General features: G+C 43.4%; 1 protein-coding gene across 1 annotated transcript in view; it reads left to right on the top strand.

Moving 5' to 3' along the window:
* The window catches only part of LOC124258553 (protocadherin Fat 1-like), a 53,853-nt gene that overhangs the window by 10,659 nt on the left and 24,997 nt on the right, over positions 1-18,197 (top strand). The window contains exon 2 of the mRNA XM_046692619.1: positions 351-460. Within this exon, the coding sequence (XP_046548575.1) occupies positions 400-460 (61 nt within the window). The 5' untranslated portion in view covers positions 351-399. The remainder of the gene's footprint in view (positions 1-350; positions 461-18,197) is intronic.

Raw genomic sequence — 18,197 nt, 5'->3', positions numbered from 1 at the left:
AAGACATAGACAATATTAGCTGTCAGAGATAATTATTTATTATGTTGGAGTTTCTTTTGAAACCGAGAATCATCCAGAGTCATCAAAGAATAATCAGTTTCTATGACAACTAACTTGTGGTTGTCACTGAAACTGTGTGTTTTACGAGGTGTAATTACCTTGGCCATATATCCTAACAGTTATTGCATTTGTGGCCGAGAAAAGTTAATAATTTACCCCATTGTGGAATTACTTCCGTTCTGTAAGTCTCATCGTTGTTAACCAATCAGAAGTCGGAAGCTTCATGCCCTTGTTCCGCAGTGTGTGTAACGTCCGTGTTGGTTGTACTTAGTTTCAATTTTGAATTGCAGACCAAACTGATGGTTGATCACCATTCCGGTCGGTTTGTGGAAGAGAAGAATGTCCGTCGTCTTCGTAGTCTTCATCGTCGTGTTGACGCTGACTTGCTTCGTCGACGCTGGTGAGATTCTACGTCTGTCTGTCTGCTTTTGCGTTTGTGTCTGTGTCTGTCTTTCTGTCTGTCTTTAGATCTATACTACCCATCAAAAGTTTAGACTCACTAGTGTAAATATTGCCACTTACTTCAGGCAACTGTTCTGGTGAGTCTGGAACGGCGGGGTAGTCTAGTGGTTAAAGCGTTGGCTCGTCACGCCGAAGACCCGGGTTCGAATCCCCACATGGGTACAATGAGTGAAGCCCATTTCTGGTGTGCCCCGCCGTGATATTGCTGGAATATCGCTAAAAGCGGCGTAAAACCAAACTCAGTCAGTCAGTCTAAGTGAGTCTAAACTTTTGATGGAAGTAGTAGTTATTCTAGGTATGTTTTAGGAAACATACCTAGAATGTATCACTAAACATTTAAGCAACGAATTAACTGTAATATGTCATGTGTTTATGACCTATCGTCATGCTGAAACTCCTGGTCGTTCTTGTAATTTAAATATAATTCATTCATATGATTGAGGATATCACCACTAAAATGGCTCTGCCCCATAGATCTATGCTTTCTTCCAAATAATTGGTTGATTGGTTTGCTGTTCAACGCCGTCTCAGAATATTCCAACTATATGGCGGCGGTCTGTAAATAATCGAGTGTGGACCAGACAACCCAGTGATCAACAGCATGAACATGAATCTGCGCAATTGGGATACGATGACTTGTGTCAACCAGCGAGCCTGACCACCCGATCCCGTTAGTCGCCTCTGGCGAGAGAAGCATGGGTTGCTGAAGACCAATTCTAACCCGGGTCTTCACGGGTTCCAATTAATCAATAACATGTGTTGCACACGCATAACAGGCCAACGTGATGAAAACCTCTCTTCCAACTACACGCCACTACTGTTATCATCTATCTGTACAATATGCTTGAAATGTTGGCGATGTGACGTTTAACGATGGTGAGGCGACAATGGAAGTCTGGCTTGAATCAGTTTGATCACATTCGCTACTGAGGGTAGTTGTTTTGACGATTGATTGATTTTTTCTTGACGGTTCAGGTTTGGTGAGTAACTCTCATCTTGACAGGGGATGTGACAGAAGATTGGTCACATATTGTTCGTTTGCACTGAAGTTCGTGTTCTGACAATCATAGAACCAACATTTCAACAGAGGCACGCAATTTGATTATTACATTTTAAAGTCGTGATCCTCAGCTAACCTTGAATTTAATGGAAGAAACAAGAAAAGCATTCTCCTCTATTTCATATTTATATCTGTGCTTGGAAGCCCGGACTGACAACAATACATTGATAGGACTGAACGAATATCAACAGTCCAATAGTCATAATAATAATAATAATAATAATAATAATAATAATAATCTGGACAATGTATAACACTGATCACTACACCTCAGGGGGGTGTTCTAAGTACATCTGCAGTTCAGCTGGAATATTGCTGAGTGCGGCGTAAAACTAAACTCACTCACTCACTCTCTTACAACAAATAGGTTAGATAACACGTGTCATTGGATCAGGGTTTGTGTTGAGAAAGGCTTCAAAGGTTAAACCACGTAGAGATTGATACAGAACGCAATGTCGAATTGTTTTTTCCTCTTTTTTTCTTGTTATTTTGAGCTTATATTACGTTAACATCCTGTCTCTAAAATGCACATGTTTTAACAAATACAGTAAGATTATCATGATTAAAATATAATATAAATGAGCGAAGAGACTTTCTTCATCCTGGAACTAGCAATGGCTTACGTTTCTGATGTGTTTCGTAGGGCTATCAGATTCCGCCTATGCTGACTTGGCGATCACTCAAAGGAGATAGTATAGTGGTGTCGACATAATAATTGTATAAGTCACTACACTTTACCGCTGACACACTTTTGTGGATTACAATTGCCCTTACCACAGCTGTGATTCTGCTTGTGTCATTGCCGTCGGTGAAAGCAATATTGAAGTCAGATGACAAATGCCTCTGCTTAATCGAATCTAGATCACACAACCCAGAGACAATATTCTTTCAAAATGAAGGGGATATTTGAAAGGGGAAATTATTATAGAAATGCAAAGAAGTATATGGTGATGGTAATGGATGGATGAAAATGGAATAATTATGTGTAACACGACAATCAACAGAACATGTTGGTGGTGTCTTGTAAACCCAGAAAGAAGACAGGGAAGGTAGTGCCGTCACAATTGGAACGTTTGACATGGCTTGTTCAATACTGGGTCAAGCTATCACGATTACTCAACTGTTCGTTCATACATGACATGGCTCGAATCAGCAATTTGAGGGGATCTTTTCCACTCTTCATGCAGCACCTGGCCGTGTTCGGCTAATGTAGCGGTAACCTTTGACGTCTCCAAATGTCCCAGTCCTACTCTCGTTTTAATGATGTTTTGCTGCTGCAGGTGTTCAGATACGACACGTGTACAGTATGAAAGATTGTTAGCATACTTAAGACTTTATCAAGCTTTATCACACATGTCGCAAATGACAGAACATCTGGCGCCAGTATGTTGTCTCGGAAGTACTCTCCTGTGACTCTTCCATGAACAATATGCAGTGGCGTTTTGCATGACCCCGAAGCATCGTTATAGACTCTCAACCCTCCCGGCCAAACTGTCATGACATGTTGCCTGACTTTCCTCAGGATCTTCGGACACGTTCCAATTTTTTCCGAAAGTGGAGAGTGAATCCTGACTCGAATTATTTCAAGAGACAATTGGCGATTCCACTAGTTTCGTCGCTCTGAGCACCTTTTGTGTCTGTCGATGATGCTTTCACTTCTGCCAGTGCTATAACACGTGGTCACCGAGCCTGCAGATTACCTTCATGCAAACGATTTCAGATCGTCAACTCATTGAACTTGAATTCAAGCGATGTCAGACCGCATCCGTGGTGTAGTGGTTAGAGCATCCGCCCGGAGAGCGGAAGGTCGCGGGTTCGATCCCCGACCGCGTCATACCAAAAGACGTTAAAATATGGTACTTGTTGGTCCCTGCCTGGCGCTCGGCATTAGTGGGTACAACAAGGACTGGTCGGCTCGGAGTCAGTATAATGTGTCTGAGTGGGGTATTCATGCTTCACTGCGGTATGGTATCTCAGTGGGCTAGCTCTCTAAAACCAGCTTCAGTCTGGGCTAGTACAAGCAGCCGCACATACACATCCACACGCATGCACGTCGTCATATGAGCGAAATATTCTCAAGCACGACGTTAAACCCAATTTCACCTCACCTCACCTCACCTCTAGCGATGTCATTGGCTACATGCTATCGGTTTCTTAAAACCGAGTTTCTGATGAATCCATTTTGTACTTAAGCTGCTGAACTTGATTGCCCAAAGCAGTGCTGTTCATCAAAACTTTGTGTCTGCAGAAACCTGCTTCAAAGTCTGCAAATTACAGATTGAGACGCGTTGAAAAAGATGGCTCACACAGTATACCAGTTAAACAACTGACGAACCTGAATAGTTACATGCAACAAATACTTACATATTTATACAGGGTGAAGTTTCCAAATATGTTAATTGAAGCAACTGAATGAGTGGAAATAAATTGTGTTTGTTTGTTTGTTAGATTGTTGTTTAACGCCGCACTCATGACACTTGTTATCTAACCTATTTGTTGTAAGTGAGTGAGTGAGTGAGTTTAGTTTTACGCCGCACTCAGCAATATTCCAGCTGTTTGGCGGCGGTCTGTAAATAATGGAATCTGGACCAGACAATCCAGTGATCAACAACATGAGCATCGATCTGGGCAATTGGGATCCGATGACATGTGTCAACTAAGTCAGCGAGCCTGACCACCCGATCCCGTTAGTCGCCTCTTACGACAAGCATGGGTTACTGAAGATCAATATTCTAATCCGGATCTTCACTTGTCACTTATCAAAAATAGATAATGAAGAACAGTGTGGTTGTGAGCGAGCTAGTTTCGTTTTACGCTGGTTTTATAAGTAGTTCAGAAGTATCACGACTGGGACACCTAAACAAAGCTTTACACATTGTACCCATGTGATGGTTTAAATCTGGGTCTTTGGGTGATGTGCGAATATTTCAACTAACTACCAGGATATCTCTCTGCCCAGGGCAGTTATGGTTGGACGTGAAGTAAATTAAACCTATCTATTGCGCGGTAAGGTAGCCTGGTGGTCAAAGCATCTGATACTCACGCCGAAGACCCGGGTTCGATTCCCCACATATGTACAATGTGTGAAGCCCATTTCTGCTGTCCCTCGCTGTGATATTGCTGGAATGTTGCAAAAAGCGGCGTAAACCTAAACTCACTCTCTCACCCCATCTCTGCCTGACTGCGGTTGATGTAGCGTTCAAAGCCATATGCGTCAGCGTATGTTGTTCATGGATCAAGTAATTTTAAAACAAGTGTGATTATATTTGATACCTAAAGCTTATATTCGATATATAAGACATTAAGTCTTAAATTATTTCATATCGCACATAACAAGATGGGTCTATTTTAAAAATACCAAAGCACGTTCGCATTATTATTTTCTAATACATTTATACCTTACATGGTTGTAGCATTTGTGATGGCAAACACATAACTTCTTAAACACTACTAAAAGCAATGAATACGTGAATTAAAATGCACATATAGGTCACATGATTTTTGAAATGTTTTCGACATTTCATTTGGGTTTAAATTCGAATACAAAGTTTCAAGTTTCATTTAGTAAGGGTTAGATAGATGTGACAGTTTCCATGGATACAACATTCGATCTCACTTAAATCTTTGTAGATATTTTTTCCCCGAATTCATTAAAGCTTAGGCATGAATAAATGAGAGAAAACTGTCTTTATAGGAAAAATAGATAGCGAATAATTAAATTTGCCTGAAACCAAACACTGCAATTCGTTCCGCGTTTTTGTAATTTCCCAGACTGAAATAACTCAATGTTTTAGAGGCTGCAGCTAACCTAAGTGCAAGTCATACGTTTCACTTTTCATAATTGTGATTTTATGTTTTACAAATATTCATAAGTAATTGACCAGTACCCAATCAAATAAGATCTGTTAACTGCACAGACTGAGCAAAATATTTCGTTCGACGTCGAGTTCGGGGCTGTGGGATAGCCTAGTGGTTAAAGCGTTCGCTCGTCACGATGAAGACCCGGGTTCAGTTCTCTACATGGGTACAATATGTGAAGCCCATATCTGGTGTCTCCTGCCATTTGCTGGAATGTTGCTAAAAGCGGCGTAAAACTATACTCATTCACTCAGTCGACGTCGAGTTCAACACGATTGCACTCCGCCAACGACGTGCATGCATGTGTTCGTGTGGCCGCTTGTACAGGTCTGGAATCATGAAGTAGTTCCCCAGGAAAACGGGCGGTGGGACAATGGTTAGAGTGTCCGGTCGTCACCCCGAAGACACGGGTTCGATTTCCACATGGGTACAATGTGTGAGGCCCATTTCTGGTGTCCCCTGCCGTGATATTGCTGGAATATTGCTAAAAGCGGCTAACTCACTCACTCACTGAAAGAGGTAGGACTGGTCGTCTCGGAGTCTCGGCGTAAAACCATACTCACTCACTCAATCACTCTGACAAGTAACACAACCACCCCCACACCCCCAGACACACAGACAGACAGACAGACAGACAGACAGACAGACAGACAGACAGACAGACAGACACAGACACAGACACCGAATACTGACTCTGAGACGACCAGTCCAAGTTCTTTTTGTGAGTGAGTTAGCTGCTTTTAGCAATATTCCATCAATATCACGGCTGCGAACACCAGGTTTTAGGTGTGACAAGCGAACACTTTAACCACTAGGCTACCCCACCGCACCCAGCTCTTTTATGTTAAAATCTTTTTTAAGCGAAATGTTCCAACCGGAGCTGTATACTTTCAGAGCTGGGTTCATTGTAGAATACAATATCGCCAGCTAACGATGTTTTCAAAGTCAAACTTGTGTAAATTCAACTGAGAAAGGTACTATATTTTGCTTCTCAAGCTTACTGTTATGAACAGTAAACTAAGGCGCTTTCTCCAAGTACACATATTGATTACCAAGTCTCTGCCTGCAAGTGGAATATCTCTGAAAGTTTTGAAATGCACGTCGTGAAGTAAAAACCCACTATCTCAAGGGGGCGAGGAAAGCAGTTAATTTTTTACTCAGGTAAACTTTGTACAATGTCTATTATGGCACTAGATTTATCGATTTTAGAGATTCATATATATCACAATACGTCCCTTGCGCTTCGTGGAAATTTGAGGGGCGGTGGGGTAGCCTAATTGTTAAAGCGTTCGCTCGTCACGCCGAAGACCCGGGTTCCATTCCCCACATGGGTACAATGTATGATACTGCTGGAAGATTGCTAAAAAAGGCGTAAAACTAAACTCACTCACTCACTCGTGAAAGTTAGAAGAGCCTATCGGAAGGTGATAATCCTATATATTGTTATTATTCATGAAGTAATCTCATCTTCGTCCCTTAGGGGCGGTGGGGTAGCCTAGTGGTTTAAGCGTTCGCTCGTCACGCCGAAGACCCGGGTTCGACTCCCCACATGAGTACAATGTGTGAAGGCCATTTCTGGTGTTCCCCGTAGTGATATTGCTGGAATATTGCTAAAAGCGGCGTAAAACCAAACTCACTCACTCTTCGTCTCCGAAAAAGACCCTGATAGCGGCAATCGCTTCGTCTTATAGGGCGGTGGGGTAGCCTAGTGGCTAAAGTGTTCCCTCGTCACACAAAAAGCCTGGTTCGATTCCCCATAATGGATGAAGCCCATTTCTGGTGGCACCCGCCGCGATACTGCTGGAAGATTGCAAAAGCGGTGTACAATCAGTCACACAGCACCACGTTACATTACAAACAATTCTCCTACTCACCTTTGTGATTTGAGATTAAGGACTAAACACAGTGCACGGTGTCAGCTGAGGAGGTAAGGGGCAAGGGGAGGTAATCCAAGGCCATGAATGCAGCTGCAGCCGCCGCCTCATGTAACGTGTGTACAGATTAAATCAGAAGCACACCGGAAAGGAACTATCTGTCTATCATCTAACAGATTAATATTTTCTTTCAACTGACGCAGTTCCCTGTCACTGTATTGCCCATTCATCGTTGTACCTCAAAGCAGATAGTATTCGTGACTGTCTTCTTGTCATAGAAACCAGACATAGGCCTTGACGACGGATGTCATCTTGTAAGGCTTGACGAGGTGAAATGTTTCTGCTGCTCTGACGTTTCGACCAAAACGATGATCCAAGGTGTCATCCTTGGTTAGAATTCACTGATATGATCACGGTTCTGCTGGTAACTGGTCAGTTGGTCCTGAATATGTTCTGTTTGGTCAGCTTCCGGGTATCAACATTCCCTTTACTCATATCAAAGACAATGTGTTAGGTAATATGAACTGACGTTAAACGTCAGCGATATACGGAATTGGAACACCTTCCAATTGGTCAGCGAGAGCTAAGAGGTAGACATCCTCTATTTGAGTTTCATGTGTGACATCTGTTTGATGACCAGACCAGTCTTCCGCATCCCGTAAATTAATCAGCCAATTTCTTTAAAGATGTATATCCATTTTGCAGTCTAGCCTCTGTTAACTACACTCGATGTCTCGCTAAGAGTAGCCGTAAACAGACATGTAAGGTCTATACGTAACCCTCTTCCCCCTCTCACATCCCCTTTGGCCTATTTCCTCCAGCTAATTGCCCTCCCGCTAGTTTTTTTCCCCAACCGTCCGGTCAACTTGCCCAGAACATCAAATCAGGGCCTCAAAGGTCGTCATTGGCGTGGTCGACAATATAAGTGTCCTCAAAGCAGCCACAGACTGTAGTTGCAAGGGAATTTCTTGCTCCAAAGGGGCGGCAGGGTAGCTTAGTGGTTAAAGCGTTCCTTCGTCACGCCGAAAACCAGGGTTCCATTTCCCATATGAGTACAATGTGTAAAGCCCTTTACTGGTGTCCCCCGCCGCGATATAGCTGGAATATTGCTAAAAGCGGCGTAAAACCATACTCACTCACTGACTCACTCTCGCTCCAGTGATCACTGCTACACAAACCCGCAAATAAAGTCCTGCGCATATGTTCTGTGACACATGTCAAAACAGTCTTTCTTTCGAACGATTTAAAAAACTGATTGGGTTGCATAGCTGGGGAATTGCTCAAAGTCTAGATTAATGGATTTAAGTTGTGATTTGTAGAGGTCGGTAAAGAAATGTTCATAGACTGATTGCTGCTTGTTAGGTGGAAAGAAAAATACACAGGCGAGTACATTATCCTGCGAAAAGCATGAATTGTATACAAATGATCTTCTAGTTCAAGAGCAACTGAAACTTCCCGTCAGCCAGGAGGAAGGTCCCTCGAGTGGTCTCAGGTTCCCTTTAGTACAGAAAATCAGGATCCATTGATCTGCTTTTGTTCCATTGTTGAATAGAAGGAACTTATCTCCTTGTAAGGTCCGCCTCGGGTCCTCTGGGATCACCGTGTCAGCTGATGTTCTGGGAACAGCACGGTGCACCTTTGCAGTCTGCTGGTACATACTTCCCTATACCTCGTCATAGTGTCCTGGGGGTGGTAGCCGTGATGTAGACACTTTGTTAATGATGTAACCCTCTGAGTCAAAATCTGCTATGGTCTGCATTACCTTACGAGCATAGAAGGGTCCAGAGGGGGTGCAGGGGTGCGCACGCCTTTTGTCCTGAAAGTTTATTAAACGACCATTGAAACTCTCGTGAAAACAAACTGTGCAACCCCCAAAAAACCCCCAAAACCCCAAAGACAATATTTTTTTTTAAAACCCAAAAACAAACAAACAAAAACACACACCAAAAAACACAAAACAAAAACAACCCGCACCCCCCTTTCTGAACTGTGCACCCCTGGGGAATGGAATATTGCTAAAAGCGGTGTAAAACCACACTCACTCACTCTACAATTCTAATTTTTAGTGCATTCGAGTGGATGCAGAAACAGTGTGAAGTAGAGACGTGTTATTGACGTAATGCTCTGAGTCAAAATATGTTAAGGTGTGCATTGCCTCACGAGTAACTCACATCAGCCACATATACCATTCTAATACTTACTGTATGTGTGTGGTTACAGAAATAATGTCATTTTAAAAACTTAAACTGCATTTACTTATTTCATCATGCATGCCTGGATTAATCCCTAGCTTCTATTTGTCCAGTGCCATTGCCAATCAGCGCCAGTTAAGTACTTACATGCTATCCCATCGTAGTTGTTTCACATGTACTTAAGTAGCTATCTGTTTCCTAGTTTTGCTTTCACTTGATGAAGGAATAAGAATGAACTCCGAAATGTCGTGTTTCTCAAAATAAAGAAGTTGACATCAATAATTTCTTGCCTTTAATGTCATTTTATATGAATAAGCCAGTGTCTTGTAATTTCCCTTTTCCGAATCCATGACTGACTAAAGTTGTTGAGTATTTTAAGAGAATTAATCTATCTGAGACGATAAATGTTTTCATGATGATAAATGACAACCATTATTGGCATGAGTATATCTGGCCGGTCATTTCCCCAGCTTCCTGTTGTTTGGTTGTTCTTTCTCTCACATATAAGAATGAATGAACAAGAAGTAGTGTAAAATACATCATATTCTTTAATATTCAGGTCCCATCTGACAAAGTTCTTCTTGGTGTCGGGGCGGTGGGGTAGCCTAGTGGTTAAAGCGTTGGCTCGTCACGCCGAAGACCCGGGTTCGATTCCCCACATGGGCACAATGTGTTAAGCCCATTTTGGTGTCCCCCGCCGTGATATTGCTGGAATATTGCTAAAAGCGGCGTAAAACTAAACTCAGTCAGTCAGTCAGTCTTCTTGGTGTAGAATTTTGTGTACACGTGTCCATTATGACAGAGCTTCAAATCACCATGGTTCTTGATAATCTCCATCTCTGTGTAATAGCAGCCTTAAACCTTCATAGTATATATAACACATGTGTAATGAAAACATCTCACTGACGTAAGCGCAGTGTTACAACACATTTTTATTTTCATATTGTTTACATATAGATTTTAAATGCGTGTTATCTTTAATTCCCTCATTCCAACATCTCAAAGTCTCAGTTAAAAGTTCATGCAGATGGAATTTCTCAACTAATGATCAATAATCGTTAGAAAAACACTGCTTTCCTCTGGAAACAGTCTAGTGTTATACCTGAATAAGATGTATATTTTTTGTTCAGCAAATAAAGTGTCTTTACTTTTTGCCAACAGATCAGTCGGAATTTCTACCAGTTGACTTGGAAATTGTAGAGACTCCGATTGCAATCTCTACGAATAGGATCGGAGATTCTACCAGTAGAGACTCCAATCGCAATCTTTACTGGTAGTGACTCCGATCGCAATCCCTACTGGTAGAATCTCCGATCGCAATCTCTACTGGTAGAGACTCCGATCGCAATCTCTACTGATAGTGACTCCGATCGCAATCTCTACTGTAGAATCTCCGATCGCAATCTCTACTGGTAGTGACTCCGATCGCAATCTCTACTGGTAGAGACTCCGATCGCAATCTCTACTGGTAGAATCTCCGATCGCAATCTCTACTGGTAGTGACTCCGATCGCAATCTCTACTGGTAGTGACTCCGATCGCAATCTCCGATTCTACCAGATCGCAATGTCTACCCTGACATATATATGCATATAACCATTGTGATCTTCATATACCCTTGTCTTACGGCCTGTAAAGCTATAAAGTTCTGTTCTGTTTTGTGTTGAAGCCTCATAGTCCACAAAACAGTATACTTAAGTCGCATATTTTTCCCTTTTGCACATAAATTATTAAACGACACCTTGTTCATTACGTGTTTAACAATGGGAAGCTTCCCAGGTGCTTTGTTAACAATTCGTGATGATGCTGGTATGGGCAAACGTCGGTCCCATTCGCACGTGGTGTAATAAATGTCAATAAACAGTGACATCTTGAAAGTATGAGTAATAAAATCGGTTTATTACCCACCGAAAATACCACTGTTTAATAATTGACAAGAAAGACGACAGCAAGATAGGATTATTGCTAGTTAATTCTAGGATAATTAGATCGTTCCGTTAAGGTGCTGTTGTTTTAGAATCTCGTACGTTCTGTGGCTCGTTGTATATTGGCCAATGAGTATCTATATAAATTTGAGGAGTCACCTTTGGTATTCATATGTGCGGTCTAAATGCAATATATGTAAGTCGTTGTAATATAGTGACGTGTTGGAATGTAAAGATTACCCCAAGCGCTCGTTTATGCATATGAAAAACTGTTATGGGAGCCGTGACAATAGACTAATGACTGGAAATATCGATTACAACGTAGCATCGTTTGTGATAATGGTCATTTGTGGCCCTGTAGTCTTAGGCAGCGATGTTCAGAGTTGCCTCCCTTATCCGTGCCATGATCCAGTGTTCGTGAGGTGGGACTCAAAATTGCCCCTTTTCAAAATACATTATGATATCATATGCGGGTTCATCGAATCAGGGTTATCTCCCATATTACGACACGCTGTGACGAAGCGAAGTGAAACCCAGCTCACTCACTCACTCACTCACTCACTCACTCACTCACTCACTCACTCACTCACTCACTCACTCACTCACTTATTTTTGCAGTTATATGTAATTGCAGCACTGTTTGAGGCGCTGTTTGATGGTCTCACATAAATTGACACCCCTTCTTGCCCACTACCCCCATTCAAGAGAGACCCCATGGAATACTGTCCATATCGGCGTTTAACCGTCTTATCTCACGTATCGTTCAGATGCTGCGCCAATGCATTCGTCATCATCGAGACATTTATGCATCATTTTAAAAATTTCTTGAAAGTTTCCGTAAAATCAATTCCAGTGTATATTTTTAGAGATCTCGTTGTTTCATCCTGATAGATACGAGTACATGGTCCTCTTCCTAACTTGACTGTTATCAATATTACATGTAAAGTTGTATTGTTAACCTTTAATATAAATGCTAAGCTCGTTTTCACATGTTATCTCGATAAATTGGTATTGATATGTAAAGTAGCAGATAAAGATAGTACTTTTAATCTACATGTGTTATGTTGTCAAATTCTGAACAGCTTTACCACTGTCTGGACGTGGTGTGCTAATCTAACACGGCCGCCATTTTCTGTACAGTTGTACCTCTCTTGGGACATTGTGTAATACGCTAACACGGCCGCCATGTTGTGTACAACTGTACCACTGTCGGGACGTGGTGTACTACTCTAACACGGCCGCCATGTTGTGTACAGCTGTATCACTCTTGGGACATTGTGTAATACTCTAACGCGGCGCCATGTTGTGTACAGTTGTACCACTGTCAGGACGTGGTGTACTACTCTAACACGGCGCCATGTTGTGTACAGTTGTACCAATGTCAGGACGTGGTGTACTACTCTAACACGGAAGCCATATTGTGTACAGCTGTACCACTGTCAGGACGTGGTGTACTACTCTAACACGGCGCCATGTTGTGTACAGCTGTACCACTGTCAGGACGTGGTGTACTACTCAAACACGGCCGCCATGTTGTGTACAGCTGTACCACTGTCGGGACGTGGTGTACTACTCTAACACGGCCGCCATGTTGTGTACAGCTGTACCTCTGTCGGGACGTGGTGTACTACTCTAACACTGCCGCCATGTTGTGTACAGCTGTACCACTGTCAGCGTGGTGTACAGCTGTACCTCTGTCAGGACGTGGTGTACTACTCTAACACGGCCGCCATGTTTTGTACAGCTGTACCACTGTCGGGACGTGGTGTACTACTCTAACGCGGCCGCCATGTTCTGTACAGCTGTACCACTGTCGGGACGTGGTGTACTACTCTAACACGGCCGCCATGTTGTGTACAGCTGTACCACTGTCGGGACGTGGTGTACTACTCTAACACGGCCGCCATGTTCTGTACAGCTGTACCACTGTCGAGACGTGGTGTACTACTCTAACTCGGCCGCCATGTTCTGTACAGCTGTACCACTGTCGAGACGTGGTGTACTACTCTAACACGGCCGCCATGTTCTGTACACCTGTACCACTGTCGGGACGTTGTGTACTACTCTAACACGGGCGCCATGTTGTGTACAGCTGTACCACTGTCGAGGCGTTGTGTACTACTCTAACACGGCCATGTTGTGTACTGCCATGTTGTACACTGTAACACGGCCGCCATGTTGTGTACAGCTGTACCACTGTCCAGGCGTTGTGTACTACTCTAACACGGCCGCCATGTTGTGTACAGCTGTACCACTGTCAGGACGTGGTGTACTACTCTAACACGGTCGCCATGTTGTGTACAGCTGCACCACTGTCAGGACGTGGTGTACTACTCTAACACGGCCGCCATGTTGTGTACAGCTGTACCACTGTCGGGACGTGGTGTACTACTCTAACACTGCCGCCATGTTCTGTACAGCTGTACCACTGTTCAAGTGTTGTGTACTACTCTAACACCGTCGCCATGTTGTGTACAGCTGCACCACTGTCAGGACGTGGTGTACTACTCTAACACGGCCGCCATGTTGTGTACAGCTGTACCACTGTCGGGACGTGGTGTACTACTCTAACACTGCCGCCATGTTGTGTACAGCTGTACCACTGTCGGGACGTGGTGTACTACTCTAACACAGTCGCCATGTTGTGTACAGCTGTATCACTGTCGGGACGTGGTGTACTACTCTAACACTGCCGTCATATTGTGTACAGCTGTAAGAATGTCTGGACGTGGTGTACTACTCTAACACTGCCGCCATGTTGTGTACAGCTGTACCACTGTCCAGGCGTTGTGTACTACTCTAACACGGCCGCCATGTTCTGTACAGCTGCACCACTGTCAGGACGTGGTGTACTACTCTAACACGGCCGCCATGTTGTGTACAGCTGTACCACTGTCGGGACGTGGTGTACTACTCTAACACGGCCGCCATGTTCTGTACAGCTGTACCACTGTCGGGACGTTGTGTACTACTCTAACACGGGCGCCATGTTGTGTACAGCTGTATCACTGTCGAGGCGTGGTGTACTACTCTAACACGGTCGCCATGTTGTGTACAGCTGTACCACTGTCATGACGTTGTGTACTACTCTAACACGGCCGCCATGTTGTGTACAGCTGTACCACTGTCGGGACGTGGTGTACTACTCTAACACGGCCGCCATGTTGTGTACAGCTGTACCACTGTCAGGACGTGGTGTACTACTCTAACACGGCCGCCATGTTGTGTACAGCTGTACCACTGTCAGGACGTGGTGTACTACTCTAACGCGGCCGCCATGTTCTGTACAGCTGTATCACTGTCAGGACGTTGTGTACTACGCTAACACGTCCGCCATGTTGTGTACAGCTGTACCACTGTCGGGACGTGGTGTACTACTCTAACACGGCGCCATGTTCTGTACAGCTGTACCACTGTCGAGACGTGGTGTACTACTCTAACTCGGCCGCCATGTTCCGTACAGCTGTACCACTGTCGAGACGTGGTGTACTACTCTAACACGGCCGCCATGTTCTGTACACCTGTACCACTGTCGGGACGTTGTGTACTACTCTAACACGGGCGCCATGTTGTGTACAGCTGTATCACTGTCGAGGCGTTGTGTACTACTCTAACACGGAAGCCATGTTGTGTACAGCTGTACCACTGTCCAGACGTTGTGTACTACTCTAACACGGAAGCCATGTTGTGTACAGCTGTACCACTGTCCAGACGTTGTGTACTACTCTAACACGGTCGCCATGTTGTGTACAGCTGCACCACTGTCAGGACGTGGTGTACTACTCTAACACGGCCGCCATGTTGTGTACAGCTGTACCACTGTCGGGACGTGGTGTACTACTCTAACACTGCCGCCATGTTCTGTACAGCTGTACCACTGTTCAAGTGTTGTGTACTACTCTAACACCGTCGCCATGTTGTGTACAGCTGCACCACTGTCAGGACGTGGTGTACTACTCTAACACGGCCGCCATGTTGTGTACAGCTGTACCACTGTCGGGACGTGGTGTACTACTCTAACACTGCCGCCATGTTCTGTACAGCTGTACCACTGTCCAGACGTTGTGTACTACTCTAACACAGTCGCCATGTTGTGTACAGCTGTATCACTGTCGGGACGTGGTGTACTACTCTAACACTGCCGTCATATTGTGTACAGCTGTAAGAATGTCTGGACGTGGTGTACTACTCTAACACTGCCGCCATGTTGTTTACAGCTGTACCACTGTCCAGGCGTTGTCTACTACTCTAACACAGTTGCCATGTTCTGTACAGCTGCACCACTGTCAGGACGTGGTGTACTACTCTAACACGGCCGCCATGTTGTGTACAGCTGTACCACTGTCAGGACGTGGTGTACTACTCTAACACTGCCACCATGTTGTGTACAGCTGTACCACTGTCAGGACGTGTTATACTACACTAACGCGGCCGCCATGTTCTGTACAGCTGTACCACTGTCGGGACATTGTGTACTACTCTAACACGGCCACCATGTTGTGTACAGCTGTATCACTGTCGGGACGTGGTGTACTACTCTAACACGGCCGTCATATTGTGTACAGCTGTAAGAGTGTCTGGACGTGGTGTACTACACTAACACGGGCGCCATGTTGTGTAAAGCTGTAGTGAGTAAGTGAGTTTAGGTTAACGCTGCACTCAGCAATAGTGCAGCTACATGGCGGTCTGTAAATATGGCCATGCAGCTGTACAATAGAGTCTGGTGCCATACAGCAGTTCAACATCATTCTGCTTCCAAACAGCTGTACAATAACCGTCCGGTTCCATTCAGCTGTACAATAACTTCTGGTTCCATTCAGCTGTACAATAACCTCCTGTTTCCATGCAGCTGTACAATAACCGCCTGGTTCAATTCAGCTGTACAATAACCATCTGTTTCCATTTAGCTGTACAATAACCGCCTGGTTCAATTCAGCTGTACAATAACTGTCTGGTTCCATGCAGCTGTACAATAACCGTCTGGTTCCATGCAGCTGTAGAATCACAGTCTGGTTCCATTCATCTGTACAATAACAGTCTGGTTCCATGCAACTAAAGGATAACAATCTGGTTCCATACAGCTGTACAATGGCCGAGCTGAGTTTTATAAAATTACAAAATTATGATATCCCAATATGCTCAATACTGACCTCTTCAAAATCATCACATTTCCTGCCCTCTTTGTAGCCATGCTTCACATTTCACTTCATTCCATCGACCGAACTTTTGCAATCTGTGTAGATCAGATTCAGAAGGTCAATGTATTTACGGGAAGCCAGTGCACACAGTGTTATGAAGCTGTCACGCTTCATGTGCAAATTGTGACATTCTGGCGTCTACTCATCTCTACATTTAGATCGATCGTCTTTAAAATATGCCCTCATGGGACACGGAACCTTAGCTCATGAATATGTATTGAAATGTAACTATCCTCCATTCTGTGTAAGCGAATCACAGTATAGCACGTTTTATTTACTGTGTATGTTTCAAGAGGGATACCCATTATATTTCTACATGGATCTAAGAGTGCCACTTTTGCTGCATAAATCTCTTTTTAGACCGAAATTTCTCGTTATTGTAATCATTTGTCTATGTATGTCGAATGTTCAAGCTTCGAATATATTTTCGTAATTTCTATTACTTCTTCGGTAATTGAAGTTTCTTTTAAGAACTCGACATTTCGATTGCTGCCTCGTTGCATCGGTTTAATTCTTCTCATTTCAGTTATTTTCATGAACTTTCGGTTATTGCTCATAATTTCGAAATTATTAGTTGTTTTAAAGAAACTTAATATAACGAGAAAATATTTTAAAATAGAGAGAAAAAACGGAAAAAATAACAAAATAATTGGAACAAAGAGATATTCCACTGAAACAAATAAATTATCTACCCGGATTTCATATTTTCTTTATATCTCTTTCAGTTATGGCAATGTGAATTCTTCGATTTTATAAGTGATTAACTTATTTGATAAAGTTTTAATGTTTGAATTGCTTTACGAATTGGTGAGATTTATCAACAGCTGAAATTATTCGTGGCAGTGCTACTCAAGGATTAACACAGTGTAAAGCTATCGTAAATAGCATACTGCCATAAATAAAACATTGACTGAATATAGTCATCGACTAATGTCTTAGTTTGTTGGCATTTGAACATTCGCTGACACTGCATAAAGCCCTTGGTGATCAACGCTATAAGAAAACATTTTTGAACAGGTAACTTTCACGACCCTAATAAATATTCACGTAACGATTTTCAAACAGGTGTCGTTAAAGTGAAAACTGCCGATCATCACTCCGAATTTCGCGTTCGATTCCGTACTTGGTACCAATGTAGGTATTCCCACCTTCATACTGCTTCTATAAGCCCAGAAACGTGCCTTGCTTACTTCCCCTTAAAGCGCCATTCCGACTGTTCGTATGCGATTCTCTAAATGAACATAAAGCTTGAAAATATAATGAAGATCCGGGTTAGAATTGATCTTCAGTAACCCATGCTTGTCTTAATAGGCGACTAACGGGATCGGGTGGTCAGACTCGCTGACTTGGTCGAAACATGTCATCGTATTCCAATTGCGTAGATCGATGTTCATGCTGTTGATCACTGGATTGTCTGGTCCAGACTCGATTATTTACAGACCGACGTCATATAGCTGGAATATTGCTGAGTGCGGCGTAAAACTAAACTCACTCACTTGAAAATAGGCAGCCTGTTGTATGATCATGAAGGTGCAGCTGTCCAGGAATCAAACAGCACGTCATTAATTC

Source organism: Haliotis rubra, unplaced genomic scaffold (genome assembly GCF_003918875.1).
Source record: "Haliotis rubra isolate DU_JTF1 unplaced genomic scaffold, ASM391887v1 Scf698, whole genome shotgun sequence".
NCBI classification, from domain to species: Eukaryota; Metazoa; Mollusca; class Gastropoda; order Lepetellida; family Haliotidae; genus Haliotis; species Haliotis rubra.
The sequence above is the reverse complement of the archived record's forward strand: the minus strand, read 5'-3'. Positions and strand labels throughout refer to the sequence as shown.